Below are 18,296 nucleotides of genomic sequence, written 5' to 3'. Positions count from 1 at the left end.
ATCTTTGCCCTGTCTTAGAACAAAGAGGCAGAGAGCAAAAGTGGTAAACCACAACCTTCCTGGACTACACAGAAAACATTTTACATTGTTGCCAACAGAGCACTCAAAAACACTACAATCCTACGGCTGTTTGTAACCAGCAGGGGGAGGATCCACAATCTGCAGGATAAGAGGTCCCAGGCACCACACCTGCTTAATACTGAGCAGGGACGGCTCTCCGGCAGGCCTCTGCTCCAGTCTCAGCTTGAGGCACTCATGGATGACGTTCAGGAGGACCCGGCAGAGGACCAGGAAGGCAGGCTCGAAGGAGGGCAGGTCCATGGCCCTCAGCTCCTCCCAGGACACGGTGCTGCATTTCTGCTCGGCGGAAGGCGGGGTCCTGGACAGCTGCACGTAATCCGAGCCCCACATGGGATCTGGGAATTCAGAAAACTAGAACGAAAATTCAACATGCAGTGGTTAAAAAGGCACACTGGACAGTACCCTCAGGTTGGGATCATAAGCAATTATTAAATTGTTGACAAATCTACATATCCTAATTGTACTGAGCAGAGTCTCTAACAAGTTAACATTTTCAACTGGGACCTCAGCAAATCTGAGTGTTTAAAAATCATAGCAACAACTGAAACCAAATGATAATGCTTTTAACCAAGAAGTTTGGTAGAGAAAGAAAAGAACCAAGTTCACGCTTAGCAGTTTTGCATCATACTTACAATGATCAGAACACTGTATCTTCAAGGCTACCTATTTACAACTTTCTCTAGACTAGAAAAACCAAACCAAAACAAAAAAAAACCAGAAAGATAAAAAAACAGGTAACAGCTCATCCTAAGCAGTAACTTACACGACTATAAAAGCAGTGGGTGTAGCCAGTTCTTCTCTCCACAAGTTCCTGGGCTACACTGGATGATGCTAAAGGGAAAACAGACTCCTCAGGTCCACCCAGCACTGCCACCCAAGGATGCAGCATTTGGTGCTTCCCAGGAACCCCAGGGTGGCTCACCCATTTCTTCAGCTGTCCTCGAAGTCTTACACCTCTCCCCTAAATACAGGAAACGTGGAGCCTGGCCACTGTCCTCAAATCTTCACAGATCCTGCCCTTTCCTTTTATTGAGAATATTAAAACCAAGCAATTTTTCTTCAATGTATAATCCCCCACTTACAGGTGTTCTGCCTCCATGGCATTACTCACTTCCTTCCTCCCTGTCATTCCTGAGCTCCTGGTTGGCCTCCCTGCTCACATCTTGACCTCTAATGTGTTCTCTTCAGAGCCAGAACGACCAGTTCAAAGCCGAACACAAGGAATTCACCCAATAAAACTTAAAACTCCAACCACGGCTTTCAAGGGCCCATGTGACAGACTCCCTTCCAGAACGTTCCCCCCCCCCGCCCCGCTCTCATGTGAAAAGACTCCCTCCCAGAACTTTCCCCACACTACTTCCATAAGACAGACTCCCTTCCAGAACTTTCCCCACACCACTCCCATGTGACAGGACTCCCTTCTAGAACTTTCCCCTTACTACTCCCATGTGATAGACTCCTTTCCAGAACTTTCCCCACACCACTGCTCCTTGCTTATCTCAGCAGGACCTGCCGGGAGGGCAACAAATAGGGGGAAACTGCCAAATCTCAGTAACAGACCATTTCATTTAAAACAGAAAAGTGCTGGCACAGTAATAAACAAATCAAAAAAGGAACAGATCCAATTATCTGTAGTAAGTTAGTGTAACAAGTAGGGAGCAATTTAGGAGACCGGAAAAGAATGGATTATCCAGTGACTGTCAAGAGGCAACTGAAGGAAAAACAATTACTGCTTGCCTCACATGTTACCTTGTGTTTCCATGTGCCTCAGGCAAATAATGATTTCGAAAATAATACTATTTCATAAATTCTCGTGTGCTACAGAAATCAATGTATGTATTATTTTAAATACAGTAGCACAATGAATATATATCAGAGTACCTCAAACATGCATGAAGTGTCCTCACCCTTTAGTTTCATTTTTTCATCGTTATTTTGAAGCACCCTCATATTTGGAGATTCCAAATGTACCAAAATCTAACGACAGCAATATGCTAGGTTAAACTGTATGACACTACCAATTTAATCAGCCAAAAATGATCCAACATTGTCAGGTTAGCACGAGTCAAACTAATAAAAAGATCTCTGGGAAGACAGTGGTGGCAGGTGCATTCTGCCTTCCATTTTGTCCCCCATCAAAGAGAGAAAACAAGGTAAACACTGCAAGACACACTTACAATGAAACTAGGCAGCAAAGTATCTTCATGAACCCCAAAACAGAGGGGGAACGCAACGAACTGCCCCGACATTCACAGGCACAGCATTCAAGCACAGGAAGCCACTGCGGTTAGTGGATGTCTAACTGGTGTGGAGCTCCAAATCCCAAAACCAGTCACGGTGCAAGCCCATGGCAGCAGCAGAGGAGGTGGCAGCGAGATGTGAAACAGCTACAATTCTACAGAGCCCCACAAACTCCTGCATCTGGTACCTCAAATTCCCATCCGGGGCAAAGCTCCACACGAAGCAGAAAATGACAAGAGGAAAACCCAACTGACCAGAGAAGCACAAACACGACAGAGGGAGGAGGAAGTGCAGTGGACGGCAGGGAACCGTGGCGAGCGAGCCCCAGCCAGGGCAGGTGTGTGCTGTCTAGCTCTGGAGACGCAGCACTAAGCAATATGCGACACCTTCGAGCTTGCTCTCCCCCCAAACTTCATCAGAACATGCATCACATTTTAAAATGCACAACATAGGACTGTGATAGAACCCAACACAAGGATAACATAAACAGAGGGAATAAGGCGCACACTGGACAGACAGGACCTACGTGCCAGAAAGGGGTGGCCATGCAACCCAACTTTAAAATACACTAAAAGAAAATCATAGGCAAAGTCAAAGCAGTAGAGCTCAGAAAATACTTTTCTAGCTTTCAGTTTTTTAAAAAAAAACACAAGGGAGACCAGCACTGTAGCACAGCACAGCAGGCCATCTCCCACACAGAAGCTGGTTATGCTCAGGCTGCTCCACTTCTCATCCAGGTCCCTGCTAATGCCAACCCGGGAGGCAGTGGAAGATGGCCAGGTGCCTGGGCCACTGCACCCCCGAGGGAGACCCAGAATAAATTCCTGGTTCCTGGCTTTGGTCTGCCTCAGTTTTGACCATCATGGCCGTGTGGGGAGTGAACCAGGAGGTGGAAGACCTCTCTCCTTCACTGCTTCTGAAGCTCTTTTTGCAAGTAAATGTCTAAAGAAAATACAAGGAACATATGAGTAAATACACATGTTTCTTCACAGAAACAGAAGGCTTTAAAAAGTAAGGCAATTTTACAAATCAAAAAGGAATGAAGAAAAAGATACACACCAAAGTGAAAGGAGATAGGCAAAATATACCCACAACATAGAAGTAGTGGTTCCCATGAAAACCAAACCGTGAAACACAAAACACTTAGAGTTGTATGTTAAGAAATTTAAAACTTAAAAAGCTGACAAAAAACCACTTGAAACTGCAAATGATGTATTTAAAAATATCAAACTGAATGAATCAACACCACATAAAACTAGAAGATGGAAAGACAATGCTTTTTGCGTTCAGCAAGCTACAGCATTTTAAAGTGTAAACAAAACAACACACTGTCACTGACTTTGGAAGGTCAAAGGCTCATACCAAAGGCAATGATGGAGCGTTTATCCAAGGGAAGGAGACACACGGCAAGGTTTTACAGCCAGCCAAGTGCACAGCCATGTGGAACTGAGAACACTACTCAGGGAATACTGTCTTCGAGTCCTTACTGAGGAACCTACAAGACAGTAAGTGGCACACAAGACACTGGAATTGGCAAACGAAGCAGGAGCCTTCAAACAGAATCCTAAAGAGTGATCATCTTCCATCCTGGTGCATGTGTGTGCACATGCACACGCGTGTGCACACACACACACACTCAGGAGCCTTCAAACAGAATCCTAAAGAGTGATCATCTTCCATCCTGGTGCAGTGTGCACACACACGCACTCAGGAGCCTTCAAACAGAATCCTAAAGAGTGATCATCTTCCATCCTGGTACACGCGTGTGCACACACACACACTCAGGAGCCTTCAAACAGAATCCTAAAGAGTGATCATCATCCACCCTGGTGCATGCACCTGCGCACACACACACACAAAAACCCTCTGCATCCCTACAGTTTTAAGATGTAACAATGGCTTGAGACACTAAGTTACCTTCAATCCTGGCTGTATGGGCATGTAAGACAGAAACACCATAAACACCATCAAACTCTGCAGGGAAAGGGATGTGTGTGTTAAATACCACAATATGTCACTAGGCAAAGTTACTTTCAAAGACATCCTAGAAATAAAAGAGAACTTCCAATACAGGAAGAGCAAATTCGGTGCTGGGGTCTGTGTGGTGGGCGTGGAGGACACAGAGGTGTGAAGAGAACTGTTCCATTCAAGGCAAGGCTGCAAGAAATTTCTCACTGCATGCTGGGCCCCAACAATGTCTCTGCAAGTACTTGGAAGCTGTTCCACCTCCCTTTGCAAGGACACCGGACCACCCGCTGAGAATTCTGTAATCTATTTAGGCATTGTCTGCCACTGTGGAGTTGGTTTTTACTATCCATGTGAGCTTGGAAGTTGATAAGTTATAAGTCTTGCAAAGGGGCCTTTTACAATTCATGCTGTCTCCTCATGGACCCACTGGTAAGCGTGAAACCTGGCATTGGGAGAGGTTCTGATGGAGGAGCCTGGGCAACTCCTCTGGCAGGGCACAGACCCAGCAGGTAAACGCAAGAAACATGATAGGAAACAGCCCAGAAAAAGCCATGGAAAACTACCCACTGGCATACAATTGGCAGACGTGGGGGCAAGACCAGGCTGAATCTGTCCACGTCATCCACTGGCAAATCCAGGCACCAGTGTGGGTCGACCCAGGTTCGGTCGCAACAAAGACTAGTGCACATTATGGAATGCCGAGGTGAGGTTGCCTGTACCGGAAGGGACCGCAGCGCCCAACCAGCCTGAGAACAAGAAAGGAAGTGGGCAGAGCTGGCAGGGGAATAAGGGAGGGTTCCTTTGCTGGACAGCTACTTCCACAGGAGAGCATGGGCTGGGATGGGGGCAGACCAGACTAGGCAGAGCTACCACACCTGTGCGCCTCATGTGGACTAGATCAGGGAAAGGCCAGGCTGGGCGGATTATTCCTACTGGTGCAAACAAAATTAAAGTGGGCGAGGTTTGTTTGGGCAGCATCAACTGGAATCTGGGAGTGGGAGAGGCCTGGGAGGGAAATAGTGGGCTCATCCCTCTTGGGTTACCACTTCCATGGGAGGACATAAAACTAAGACAGCGGCTGGGGTGGAATGGGATGTGGGACAGACTGGATTACTGCTACACTTACTGGCAAACCAGGGTAGGGAGTGGGCCTGGTTGGGGTTATTGTGGGTCGCTCCAACCTAGGCTACAGCTCCTGCTGGTTTATGTGAGGGCCAAGTATGTGCTGGGCAGAACCAGGCTGGACTGCAACACCCATTGGTTCCAGTGGAAGTCGGGAGTGAAAACAGAACCAACCCAGGAATTGCAACCACCAGCTGATTGGAGCGATGGACGGTGCCAGGCCCTGTACTTGTTAGCACATACAAGAAGTTTCTTTGGAGATCTTCCTAATCTAAATGCTGGACTCAGAACCCTAACGAAGAAAAGAGAGAAGACAGAACAGGTCAACCAACCATCTCAGCTATGATGGACTATGTCAATCAGTGGATTTTTCAAAGATCTCATAGTGCTTGGAGTGGCAAGATTGACAGTGATTCATAACTGTGGCAATATCAAGACCACTTGAGCAAGAACCTCAGAGCATGCCCTATATCCGGGACCTGGGGAGGGTGGGAAATTGGGTGGGCTTCTCCCTTAAATACCCCCTTTGAATATGAAGCTAACAATATGGAAAACATACTAGTATTATCCAAAAAAAAAAAAAAAAAAAAACAATTCATGCTGTCTCTGTCTCTGCTGCCCTCATTGACCATCCTTGATCTTTAGGTCTCTCCTGTGATGCATTTCCTCCCTTAACTGATTCAAGATTAAGCTGTAGCATGAGGATTGTAGTAGGAATGTGTTACTGATTGATATACACCATCTATTGAGCACTTTAAGGTGAAACAAAGGGCAGAATTATCTTTGGAAATACCCACTTGACCATGATGTAAAAAGTCTGAGCCAGGGCTTGTGACTGCTTCTGTATAAATAAAGGGGACAGCTTCCTTGCATTGCCCATTATGATCCTGAAATCATAGTGGTCCATCTCTTTCCTCTCTATGCCTACTCCACGCACCCTTCTCTAGTTCCAAACTCAGTGGCAGCTGGCCTCTGGCAGTTAGTTAGGAATGATGGAAAGATGGTAACCTAAAGAAATCTTTAAGGAGGAAACTATAAATCCATCTTAAATACTAGAAGTCACTAAACAAAATTCTATATCCCACACTGGAAGGATAAAAAAAATTTTTTAATGATTAACTATCCTTAACAGAAAAGCTGGATGACTTTGGAATAAATGCACTTTCATACAAACACCTTACATAACTGTTTTTAAAATCACAAAACCAATACCTAAAAATAAAAAAAAAAACCTAAAGTTTAAAAAACTATGAATGGATAAACTAAGTGTGGGATGGACACACAACAGAATACTATTCAGCCCTGAAAAGGAATGGAGCATTGACACAGAGCGCCACGTGGAGGAACCTGAGAGCGTGACTCCAGGTTCAAGACGCCTGGCACAGATGACCTTTTGTTCAACGGCTCCACTTCCATGAAACGCCCAGACGAGGCAAACACAGAGACAGAGAGGACATTAGTGGTTGCCTTGGGCTGGGGATGGTGGGGGGTGGTGGGCAGAGGAATTGTGGGGGCTGCGGCTTCAGGAACAGGGCTTCTTTCAGAGGTACGGAAAATGTTCTAAAATTAGACAGTGAGGATGGGTGTCCAGGCAATGTTTACCCGACTCTAAATTTAGAAAACCACTGAACTTAGCTCTTTAAAATGGTCAAGTTCGTGGTATGTAAATTACAGCTCAATAAAGCTATTATTTTAAAAATAAAAAACAACAGAAGAAAATCTAATGGTATATGTAGTTACTGGCAGAACCATTATTCCAGATGTCTTCGGAACACAGTAATTTGTGGTCATATTTCTAGCGTGTTACATTCCATGCATGAACAAAAATACTAAGACTGTTTCTGCAGCAGTCATGTTGCATGGTATTATTCTGAGATTGTTCTGTGCATATGTTGGAGTACAGTAAGTAGATAGTATTTTATTATTACTGAAAAGTGAGATTATCAGTATAAAACAAAGGAGATGATACATAAGCCAAATCAGACAAGATTAAGTCAAACTCTGAAATACCAACACCGTGAGTATAGGGTATCCTTCTGTTGCAATGATAACATGAGTGTCCAGACTGATCCTGGGGTTTGTTTCCAGGGAAGCAGAGCTGGGGAACACCTGGGCCAGGGGGCAATGCGAGGCCGGTGCAATTATTTGGTCAGGCCAAGGCAACGACAAGCAAGACTGGAAATCCAGTGAGTCTGCAGCAGGCTAATTTTTAAGTTGATAATTGTGCACGGCCTGTAAATTATGTCGTAAATATCTAAACAACCCTTGCTAGAAGAAAGGCTCCCTGCCCTGCAATAAAAGGACCCAGGACTGCCACCAAACTGCCTGCTCCTCCACCTGCAGCAGATGATGCAGCAAGGCAGCACAGAGCAGCTTGCCACACCTGGCAGCAAGGAAGCTACCAAACGCTGCTTGGGAGAGCTGTGGGGACAGGGACAAACGGACCCTGCTGCCAACTGTCTAAACTGACAGTAATTCTCAGATCAAAATAATCACTTCAGAACATTATAATAATGATTTCAACCATTTGACAGGCATCAAATGTATTTAAATTTGTAACTTCAAAGTTATCCTAAAAACAAAACAAAAAAACACTAATTGGTAACATTTTGAAAAATGGAAAATTAAAGGGAAGGAATAATTTTTATCACATCATTCCTACCTAACTCCTGAGTAATTAAATAATGGATGATGAAAAATTTCTCCTCAGAGCAATTTCTAATAAATAAGTAAAAAAATTTTGGAGGCACTGTGGCATAGCCCGTAAAGCTGCTTCCTGTGGTACCAGCATTCCACACGGGCAGAGTTTGTGTCCCAGCTGCTGTTTCTGATCCAGCTCCCTGCTGTTGCTGCTGGGAAGGCAGCGGGAAGTTTCCCAAATTCTTGGGGTCCTGCCACCCATGTGGGAGACCCAGAAGAAAGCCCTGGCTTTGGACAGCTCAGCTCTGGCTGATGCAGCCATCTGGGGAGCGAACCAGCAATGCAACAGATCATTCTCTCCCTTCCCCACCCCCTCTTTTCTCTATAACTCTGCCATTCAAACAAATAAATTTTTTTTTTAATTTGGATGTTTTCATGTTTCAGTCCTTACTGATTGAGGGAGTATATGCAATCGCCAGCAACTGCTATTAACATCAGACACACACCGAATGTGTGCTGGTGGGGTGATGCACGGAGCCCCAAAACAGACCAAAGCACAGCACTGCACAGCCAGCTGGACCACACAGAGAACAGAAACTTGTTAGAGGATAACTGAGGTGTAATCTCCACTCAGGCCAAAGGCCAGCCCGCCGAAACAAGACCCCGTTCCTTCAATACACACACGGCAAAAGCCGGGGGTAGAAAGATGTATGGAGACTCAAGAAAAAAGCACTAACATGGCTCTCTTTTAAAACATGTTCTTCTGGGCCCGGTGCGGTGGCGCAAGTGGTTAAAGGTCCTCACCTTGCACGCCCAGGATCCCATATGGGCGCTGGTTCTAATCCCGGCAGCCCCGCTTCCCTTCCAGCTCCCTGCCTGTGGCCTGGGGAAGCAGTCGAGGACGGCCCAAAGCTTTGGGAACCTGCACCCACGTGGGAGACCTGGAAGAGGCTCCTGGCTTCGGACCGGCATAGTATCGGCCCGTTGCGCTCACTTGGGGAGTGAATCATCGGACGGAAGATCTTCTTCTCTGTCTCTCCTCTCTGTATATCCACCTTTCCAATGAAAAAATAATAAAAATAAATCTTTAAAAAAAAAAAACACATGTTCTTCTATACGTAATACTATATTGTACACTTAAAAAATTGGTAGCAATGTTCACTCATGGTAAGTGTTCTTACCACAACAAAATGCCAAGCCCCCATGCTGCAGGAAAACACAATGAAGCCAGTAAAACATGACACCTCACAAGGGAAGGCACCACATGGCCACAGTTCCTGGTCATGAGAGGGACCAACATGATGGGGCACAAACCCATGAGGGTTTCTGGGAATATTTGGTCTGCTTTGACTTAGAGTTAATATTTTCCATACCAAAAAAAAAAAAAAAAAAAGAATTAACTACAATAAGAGGAATAAGAAAAAATACAGTATTTTTTTCACAACCTTAGAGCACACCTAACATACAAGTGTATTGGACAACAGAAAAATCTAGAAGATGTAAGACCATTACTACCCTTCGCAGCAGCACAGGAATAGACAGGAACTTTGTTTTCTGCATATTTCCAAAATTTAGGTAAAAGAAAAGTATTTAAAACAAACAAACAATTAGATACTAACAGCCCTTAAAGATCCTTCAGGTCAGGCTGCACTAACGATTCCCAAACCAAGAGTTACCAGGGTGACCAGGAACACCCCAGCCAGCAGCTTCCCTGTGGCAATGTGAGCCCAAACGTGAAGAGACCTAGTATTTCAAAAGAAACCAAACACCTAAGTTTACATGTGACATCTTTTCATTTTTAAATGCTAGTCACCAACCAATAAATTACCCAAAATGCTATGTGGGACAGATATTTCAAGAGCATGCAAGACCCTAGAGCTAGAGTTCTGGGTCCCCATCCCAGTTCAGCCACTGACTAGCTGGGAGAACTGGGCCAAGCTGCACACCCCCGCCCCCGCCACAGGCACACAGTGCTGCCCACTGGTCTTCCCATCCCTGTGGCGTGCTGGCAGCACCAACCCAGCATTTCCAGGCTTGCCGTGCTCCTGCGGGCTGACTCAGAACTCACAGCGCTGCTGTGCTCACACACCAGACACAGTGGCAGCTCTAGGGACCAAGTCTGAAGCACTGGGAGATTCTGGGTGCGCACACTGAGAAGGACATGTATTTTCTCAAGACTGACAGACTCATCTGAAGAGCAGAGCATCAGAGAGAGAAGCAGATGAAGTGAGGGAGCTACTCCACCCACACGGCCAGGCTCCGGGGCTCCCACAGGGACAAGGACTCAAGTGCCCTGCCTCCTAGGACACAGGAACAGGAAGCTGGATCTCTGGCTGACACAGGATGACAGTGGCCCCAGTAGCTTAAGTGGGGCATAACCAGCTGCACCCAATGGTAGCCCCAGGCACATGGACTTCCAGAAGTCTCCAGGACAGTGCTCATGCGCAGCTGGGAATGGAATCCTTGCAAGTAGGAATCTGGTATCCCAGAGCAGGGGAGCCAAAGCTCCTGACAACCTCCAGCTATTCTTCATGAACTGTCGCTGGCCATTAAAATGACCTGACCACTTCTAATTTAAAAGAAGGCAGTTAGGAAAAAAAACTCAAAAATGTTCCTACATTGGGGAAACATGAATGAGAATATGCAAAGTTAGTTATTTTGTGTACATTAAATGTGAATATATTCATCTTGCCTTTCTCTAAATTTCTTAAGAATACCTTAAATTCGGTATGGGTACCTAACATTCTAAATTACAAAAAGTGGATTTTACAGTACGAACATTGTCCTGGCTCAACTTCCAGCACTGTAACATCGAGGTCCTAAGGCCTGGAAGAGTCCCTGGATGGGTGCAGGCTGATAATGGACCTCAGGACCTTGTCAGTGTGTGCAGAGGATGCGAAGTCACCCCACATCCCCACATGGACGGTGCTTTGGTGCTTTGCGCTGTAAGGCAAGAACAAAGAGGCTCCGCCCACTCCAGATGCCAAGTGATTTTCCCCCAAGGCACTGGCCAGCAGTTCTGAAGCAATCTGACACCAGAGTGGAACAAACAAATAATTATGGTGATGGGAGCCAGGTGGCTCCCTGTAACAGAAATGCTGTGAATGAGCAGGGAGTCAGCGTAGAATTAGAGCCAGGGACTTCAGCAGGATCTCACGCGTTTAAGCTAGATTGACAATCGGATGGAAGACAGACAGATGGACGAGATCTGCAAGCTGCACAGGCTACAAGATACCCTGCGTTTAACTCCTCACTGAGGGGTCAAAAAAGCAACAGCACCCACAGAAGCAGGAATACACCCAGTGCCTGAGTCTTCACTTAACACCATTCTCCCAGAAGAGATGGCTTCTTCCAGCAATGCAGCAGCAAAAACGTTAAGACAAGCCCAGACCGTCTTGTAGTAAGAAACCATTCAAAAAAGCAGACCACACATAAAGGATGGGAGTGTGTCAAAAGGAACAGAAACCCATCAAAAGCCTCCAACAGCTAAAACAAGAACCAGTTTCAACAAGATCATCACAATAGTGCTGAATGTATAACCTAAAGTAAACAGAGAAATGCAGAGTCCATACTGACACAAATCACCAGAGGCAAATTTCCCACCCTAAGAACTCCACGACAGCACCTGCTCCACCACAAGGCGGCCATCCCCCCGCCTGGAATATGCTCAGCAGTGTACTCCCAGAGACTGTGGGCACAAGGCAGGGGCGGGCACTCCTGGACACACCTGGTGGATCCACCTTTACCAGACGACAGAGGTTCACGTCACCAGTGACAAGGGCACCTCAGCACTGTAGCCTTGGTCCCCAAACCTGTCAGCCCACTACAGTCATGGGGAAATGTTCTCCAATCCTGTCATGGATGTGACAACTCAGGTAATGCAGCACCTCTGACTGCACTGTGCAATGAAGAGGGAGTTAGTGGGAAAGCCAAGAAATCCAAACACCACCTTATCCAAGTAATACAGCAATAATTCCCAAAACATAGAGCTCAGGTACCAGCATTTTGTGTGAATATTAATGTCATAGTTGTGACAAAAGTACAGATTTGAGTAAGAAGATGTTTATCTGCTTGAAGAGCTAATGAAAATGTTTTGTTTTCTTCATTGCAAATTTATTACTGAGTTTATTCAAACATGCAAGCTGTTTTTCACACTAAGGACAAATTTTTTATGTATGTTTACATGGCTTCTTTTTTTTTTTAAGTTTTAAGCTAAATTAACATTACAAATTAAATAACCCTTTGCTGGAGTCACATTGGGAGGCACACCAAATCTCACTGGGCTGGGCTGGCTCCCGCCTGGGAATGAAGGAACCAGGGGAGGGTCCCGGCACCCGCCATCGAATGGGAAGCAGCAGGTGCTGGAGGCCTCAAGATCCCAACCAGAGCCCACCAGCACACAGGAAGCAGCTGTCAAACCACCAACACCTGGTCAGTCATCCTGAGCCAGAGACATTCTGAGCACAGACACCGGGGAAAGAGGCAGGAGTGACGGGATGCTTTCCATGACCAGGGAGCAAGACAACCAGGAGACAAAGGAAGCAGCTTCAGAACAACCTTGCCTCACCTCTGGGTCCACAACAGGCAGGGAGAAAACAAAAGCTGGGAGACGTTGTGCTGTTTTCCTATCAGCCAGGAGTTAGACGGCAGGGGCTGCTGCTGGCTCAGTCACCAACACGGATTTCAGCGACAACCGTGCCCCTTCAGGTAAGCACGCTGGAGACCCCAAACCACTACCTGACAAGTGAACTTGGAAACCAATCCATCTACCAGTCAGAGACCACCTACATAACCAGAAGCACATGCCCAGGAGTCAGGGCAGGGAGTGCAGGAGCTACTGTGACATCACATGAAAAACTGGGACCACTGACAGCAAACTGCAAGCAGAATTTTCAGCACCACTAGCTACAGTGTTTATGATGTAGAGATCATGAAAGACAGGGCCCAGCGGTGTGGCCTAGTGGCTAAAGTCCTTGCCTTGAACACACCGGGATCCCATATGGGCGCCAGTTCTAATCCTGGCAGCTTCACTTCCTATCCAGCTCCCTGCTGTGGCCTGGGAAAGCAGTCAAGGATAGGACCCTGCACCCACGTGGAAGACCCGGAAGAAGTTCCTGGATCCTGGCTTCAGATCGGCATAGCGTCGGCCGTTGCACTCACTTCCAGAATGAATCATCGGACAGAAGATCTTCCTCTCTGTCTCTCCTCCTCTCTGTATATCTGACTTTCCAATAAATAAATAAATAAATCTTTAAAAAAAAAAAAAGACAATGACAGAGTTTTAAGAGAACTTTTTCATGGAATGTGCTTAAAAGCAAAGGTGAATTAAATATAAGATCATGCATTATCTCTAAACATTGACTACAAATAGAAAATACAAATAAAATCCAAATATCCCAAGTATATTACTTCTTTTCTCTAAGTTGTTCTAATACAGTCACTACCACTATCACAAAAAACCATAAAAATAGAGCAAAACAAGGTACGTTCTAAGTACAGTCTATGGGACTGGGTGGTCCAGATGTTCCTAACAGTTAAAAAGAAAAATGTGGTAACCCTCAATAGCTACGTATATGAAAATACATGCCCCTGGTCTCAGAACAACAGCATAATGGTTAAAGTCCTCGCCTTGAACGCACCAGGATCCCATATGGGTGCCGGTTCTATCCCGGCAGCTCCATTTCCCATCCAGCTCCCTGCCTGTGGCCTGGGAAAGCAGTTGAGGGCGGCCCAAAGCCCTGGGACCCTGCACCGGCATGGGAGACCTGGAAAGAAGTTCCTGGCTGCTGGCTTCAAATCGGTGCAGCACCGGCCATTGCAGCCACTTGGGGAATGAATCATCAGACGGAAGATCTTCCTCTCTGTCTCTCCTCTCTGTATATCTGCCTTTCCAATAAAAATAAATAACTCTTTAAAAAATATGCTACCTTTCAAAAACAAACAAAACTTACCACTTGGAAGAGATATTCAAAGGCAACATACAATTTAAAAATAGAAGTAAACAATTGTCCAGTCTATATTTATGATTAAATTCAAAGAGAAAAAAAGCAACAAAACTCCTGCAGTGAATATTTGACATGCACAGCATGTTACCATTTAGACAAATATCTTTTTGAGCCTCACTACAGCCCTTTGCACAGGTAGGAGGGTATCATACTCATTTTACAGATGCAAGAACTCAGGCGGCACAAAGATGAAGGTGCTGACGAAGTCACAGGCAGGCTGAGGCGGCGCCACAGCGAGCAGCTTGGCTCCTGCTCAGAAAGTCAGCCAACAACCACAGCAAAATAAACCCGGCGGGCGAGGACGCAGCAACAGCGCACAAAGTTCAGAGGAAAACAAAATGGAAAGGAATATTAAAACCTGTGCATATTTTTCACAATGTTTTCCCTATCAATTTTTTTTGAAGGTTCCTCATATGATGGCAGAAACTTTTGCACCAAAATAATTGTATTTTTAATTCCACCTCTCCCTCAACTTCTGGAAGCTCCCTTGTCATTTTCACATCACACACACACACCCCTCCTTGGGAAAGCCATATACCTAGAAGAGGTATAAAAATAAAATCCTACTTTCCATTGAGAGAAACGGACTTTCAGATCCTCTTCTTTCAGTCTGACTAGATTCCCAAGAGGAGAATGAACATGCTAGCTTTCCGCTACTCTTGCTATTTGACAAATGCAAGAGTTTATGAATCAAAATTTGAAATAAGGCTTCTCTATTTTGAAATGTAAACAACCTACAGCTAATTCTGATAAGTCATCTTTAATTCATATGCTTTAAGCTTTTTCATATGTACTTATTTATTTATTTTGTTTTAATAGGGATATCCTCCTTGGTTCCATCTCAACTAGTCACACAAAGGAACACAACTTCAAGGGCAGCTGAAGACCACAGCTAAGTACTGCAGCTGTTCAACAGGCACTCTAACAGCACCAGCCACCTGTCCTTGGTCCTTGCTCCTGCGCACGGTTAATGGTCACAGAGAATGGAGGTGAGAGGAAGGTCCCACACAGCCCCAGACCTTACCACGTGCACCCACAGCGCCACTGACAGAGGGACGGGGTTATAGGGCTCACCCCAAACTGTGCTTCACAACACAGCAGGAACAGCAGCCCTGCCTTGCCCCTGCACATTCCTGAAGGCGAGGAAACCATTCCAGCCAAACATAAAACCAAGGCATGTCCTTGTCGCATGTGCACAGTTTTGCTCTGCCCCCCATAATGTTCTACCTGCCTTGTAACAAAAGACTATTATAGAGATTCCTTGACTAACAGGACACAAAGCCCACTGGCTTTGATGAAAAGATACACATCAAAAAAAAAATTGTTGAGTCAGTCACAAAGCTAAAATACTACTCAAGGAAAATGACACAGATAAACTCATTTTCAAGATTTCTAATCAAAATAATATCCACATAAACTAACCTCTTACAAAACAGCCTCAAAGTACTGGCTCATTTTGTAAACATCTTTATTTATGAAAATGTCTGACCTTTCTTGCTAAGGTTTCAGGATCTGGCCCTTATAATAAAAATAATCATCTTGCAAACTCAGGTTCCTGTCTTAAAAGCGATGCCTTTGCCTTACCTTTTCTGACTAAAAAGCAAAACAAATTGCATAATAAATACCATACAACACATGCTGTCATGTGCTCTGAGCAAGGACCTAGGAGTGACACACCACTGCCCACTGGACACTTACCTCCACGGGACGGTCAGTCTTGACCAGTGCGACACGTGCTCTTTGTAAGGAACCATCCATGAGCTTGTGAAGTCTTAAAATTAACTTTCTTAAGCCCATCTGCTTGAGGGCCTTGTCCACAAACGGTCTGTAAATCGAGGTCAGGCAGTGCCGACTGCAGCCAGCCTCACTGCCGCTGTCCGGGGCGCCCCAGCCGAGGGGCTCCTCCTCCGACTCGAGCCGTTCCAGCCTGCGGGCCACGCGGCCGTCGAGGCTGCTCTCCGAGGACCGCCGGGCTGGCGGCCCCCTCCGACCAGAGGCCAGCTCCTCTTCACTGTCATCCGTGCTACTCTCCAACTCCTTCAGTTCTCCTTCGGTGTCTTGCCCCTCGTCCTCCGGCTCATTGCCTTTGGATGGCCGAGGGGAAGGGATTTCAAACACTGGCCAGCCAATGTCTGACAGATTCTTGATGCCCAAAACAGTGCCCATAATCCTCAATTTCTGGTTTAAGTCTTTCGTGATGTTGAGCCACAGACAGAGCGCCTGCACCCTGTCCTGGAAGTCCTTGGCAGCGTATTTCTCGTAGTCCTTCTGGAGAGCCTGCAGTGACGGATAAAGTGCTTCTATGTACTCCAGCAGCTCCATGATCCGCTTCACCTGCTCAAACGAGACCCTCTGGCGCTGGAGATGCTCGTGGTACGTCGAGTCACCCGTGCTCTTGGTGCCACAAGGGGCCGTGCTCTGCCCTTCCGCTGGAGGACCGTTGACACTAGTGCCATTTCGGACAAAGGCAAAGCCCCCGTAATTCACCTTGAAAGTAAGGATTTCGTTGATGATGTCTGGGATGGCTTGACGGGCTGTATATAAAAAGAGGTCCTGGTCGTTGATGGTCCGTCCTGCATGCCAGGCTTGCAGCTCCAACCAGATGAGTTCGTTGGAGCGGTTAAACCAGAAGGCAGATGTATTTTCCTGGCCTCTTTGCTCCCTGTCCTTCTTCTTGGAGACTGAGGTAAGCTTTAGTAAAAGTCGTAAAGTTTCAAAAAACTTTAAGCGATCTGCAGGACAGTCAGTCCTGGAAGTCTGGCGTGCAGTCCTGGCGATGGGCATGGGCACGGAGACTGGGAGCTTGGAGTTGCTGCAGCCCAGGCTGAGGTAAGGCTTATTCAGGTCCACCTCGGGAATAGGTTTCTTTGGCAGGGAGCCGCCCACCGCGTCCAGCATGAAGGAGCACTGCGCACTCTTCTTGTGGTCGCGCTCCGTGGTCCTGAGGGCCGCCCGGATCTTCTTCTCCTGCTTGTAGCTGTACTCCTCCACGCTCTCCACCGCCTTCCCAGGCTCTTTATGTGGAGCTTGGTTAGCTGCATTCATTTTTTCTGTTTAAAAAAAAAAAGTCACGTAAATGAAATACAAAGCTACTCAACATGTCCAAAACAACTGATACTCACATGTTCTTATATACTTTCAGGGTGTTTTCGGAGAAAAAAAGTCCATATGCTGAATATTCAAAGAGTCAAAATATATACATAATGCTTCTAAGTCTTTTTTCTGAAGCTCCTGGGCTTTTGCCCTGCTCTATCACACTTGCCATGTTCTCCTTCACTGCCAAGTACTAACTGCAAGCCAGGTGCTCCTGTCTTTGCAACAAGCACATTCATCAAGTCATTTAATCAAACCCCAACCACAATCACCGTCCATATAAGAAAGAAGAATCAGCCTAGATCTGGCAGAAGCCTGCATCAGAAGGCTCCACCCCTCCTGCCTGCGACAGCTACCCGAGGCCAAGCACACGGCCTCCTGGGCACAACGAGGCTGCCAGAGCAAAGGATCCCTACGCCACCCTAAGACTGTTCTCATCAAAGCGGAGAAGCAGTTAATAAGCAGAAATGCAGGTCATGGTGCTTCACTTCCTTTATTTCTCCTTTGCCACAAATGAGCAATAACATTGAAAATTTTATCATGAGCAACATTAAACACATGTAGACTAATTACGTACCATTTGCCTATATATTGACACATAAAATCATTCACAATTACTGCAAAGGCAATTTAAAGCCAACTCGAGTTAGTTTTTTGAATATATTTTACATCATTACTTATTATTTTTTCAAGATTTATTTATTTTAAAGTGAGAGTTATAGCTATGGAAGGACAGAGTCAACCTCCTCCATCCACTTACTGATTCATTCTTCAGATGGCCACAACATCTGGAGCTGAGTCAATCTGAAACCACGAGCCAAGATTTCCTCTTGTATCCCACACACATGCAGGGAGCGAAGAAATGGGGCTACCCACAGCTGCTATCCCAGGCCATAAGCAAGGAGCTGGATCAGGAAAACGAGCACCCCAGCACAGGAACCAGCACAAACGGGATGCCAGTGCCAGCAGGCAGAACAGCCTGGCACATCATTACACTGGTCCCTATTTATTATATTATTACTTATATATAATTGTATTAGTTACATCATTTCTAACATGTGGTATGTATTTTACATGAGATGCCAGTATCATAGAGGTTTAACTTGCCGTGTCAAACTGTATCACATAATACAATATAATAATAAT

The 18,296-nt window shown here is 45.9% G+C and overlaps 1 protein-coding gene across 3 annotated transcripts in view; it reads right to left on the bottom strand.

Moving 5' to 3' along the window:
• MAP3K4 (mitogen-activated protein kinase kinase kinase 4) overlaps positions 1-18,296 on the bottom strand; it is a 107,954-nt gene that overhangs the window by 40,598 nt on the left and 49,060 nt on the right. For all 3 annotated transcript variants that reach the window (XM_040965586.1, XM_040965585.1, XM_040965589.1), the window contains exons 3-4: positions 15,756-17,107; positions 190-432 (exon numbers count right to left, since the gene is read on the bottom strand). In XM_040965586.1, coding sequence (XP_040821520.1) covers positions 190-432; positions 15,756-17,107 — 1,595 coding nt within the window. The remainder of the gene's footprint in view (positions 1-189; positions 433-15,755; positions 17,108-18,296) is intronic.

The sequence above is a fragment of the Ochotona curzoniae genome, unplaced genomic scaffold (genome assembly GCF_017591425.1).
Source record: "Ochotona curzoniae isolate NIBS_2020 unplaced genomic scaffold, NIBS_Ocur_1.0 scaffold_3890, whole genome shotgun sequence".
Taxonomy (NCBI): Eukaryota; Metazoa; Chordata; class Mammalia; order Lagomorpha; family Ochotonidae; genus Ochotona; species Ochotona curzoniae.
The sequence above is the reverse complement of the archived record's forward strand: the minus strand, read 5'-3'. Positions and strand labels throughout refer to the sequence as shown.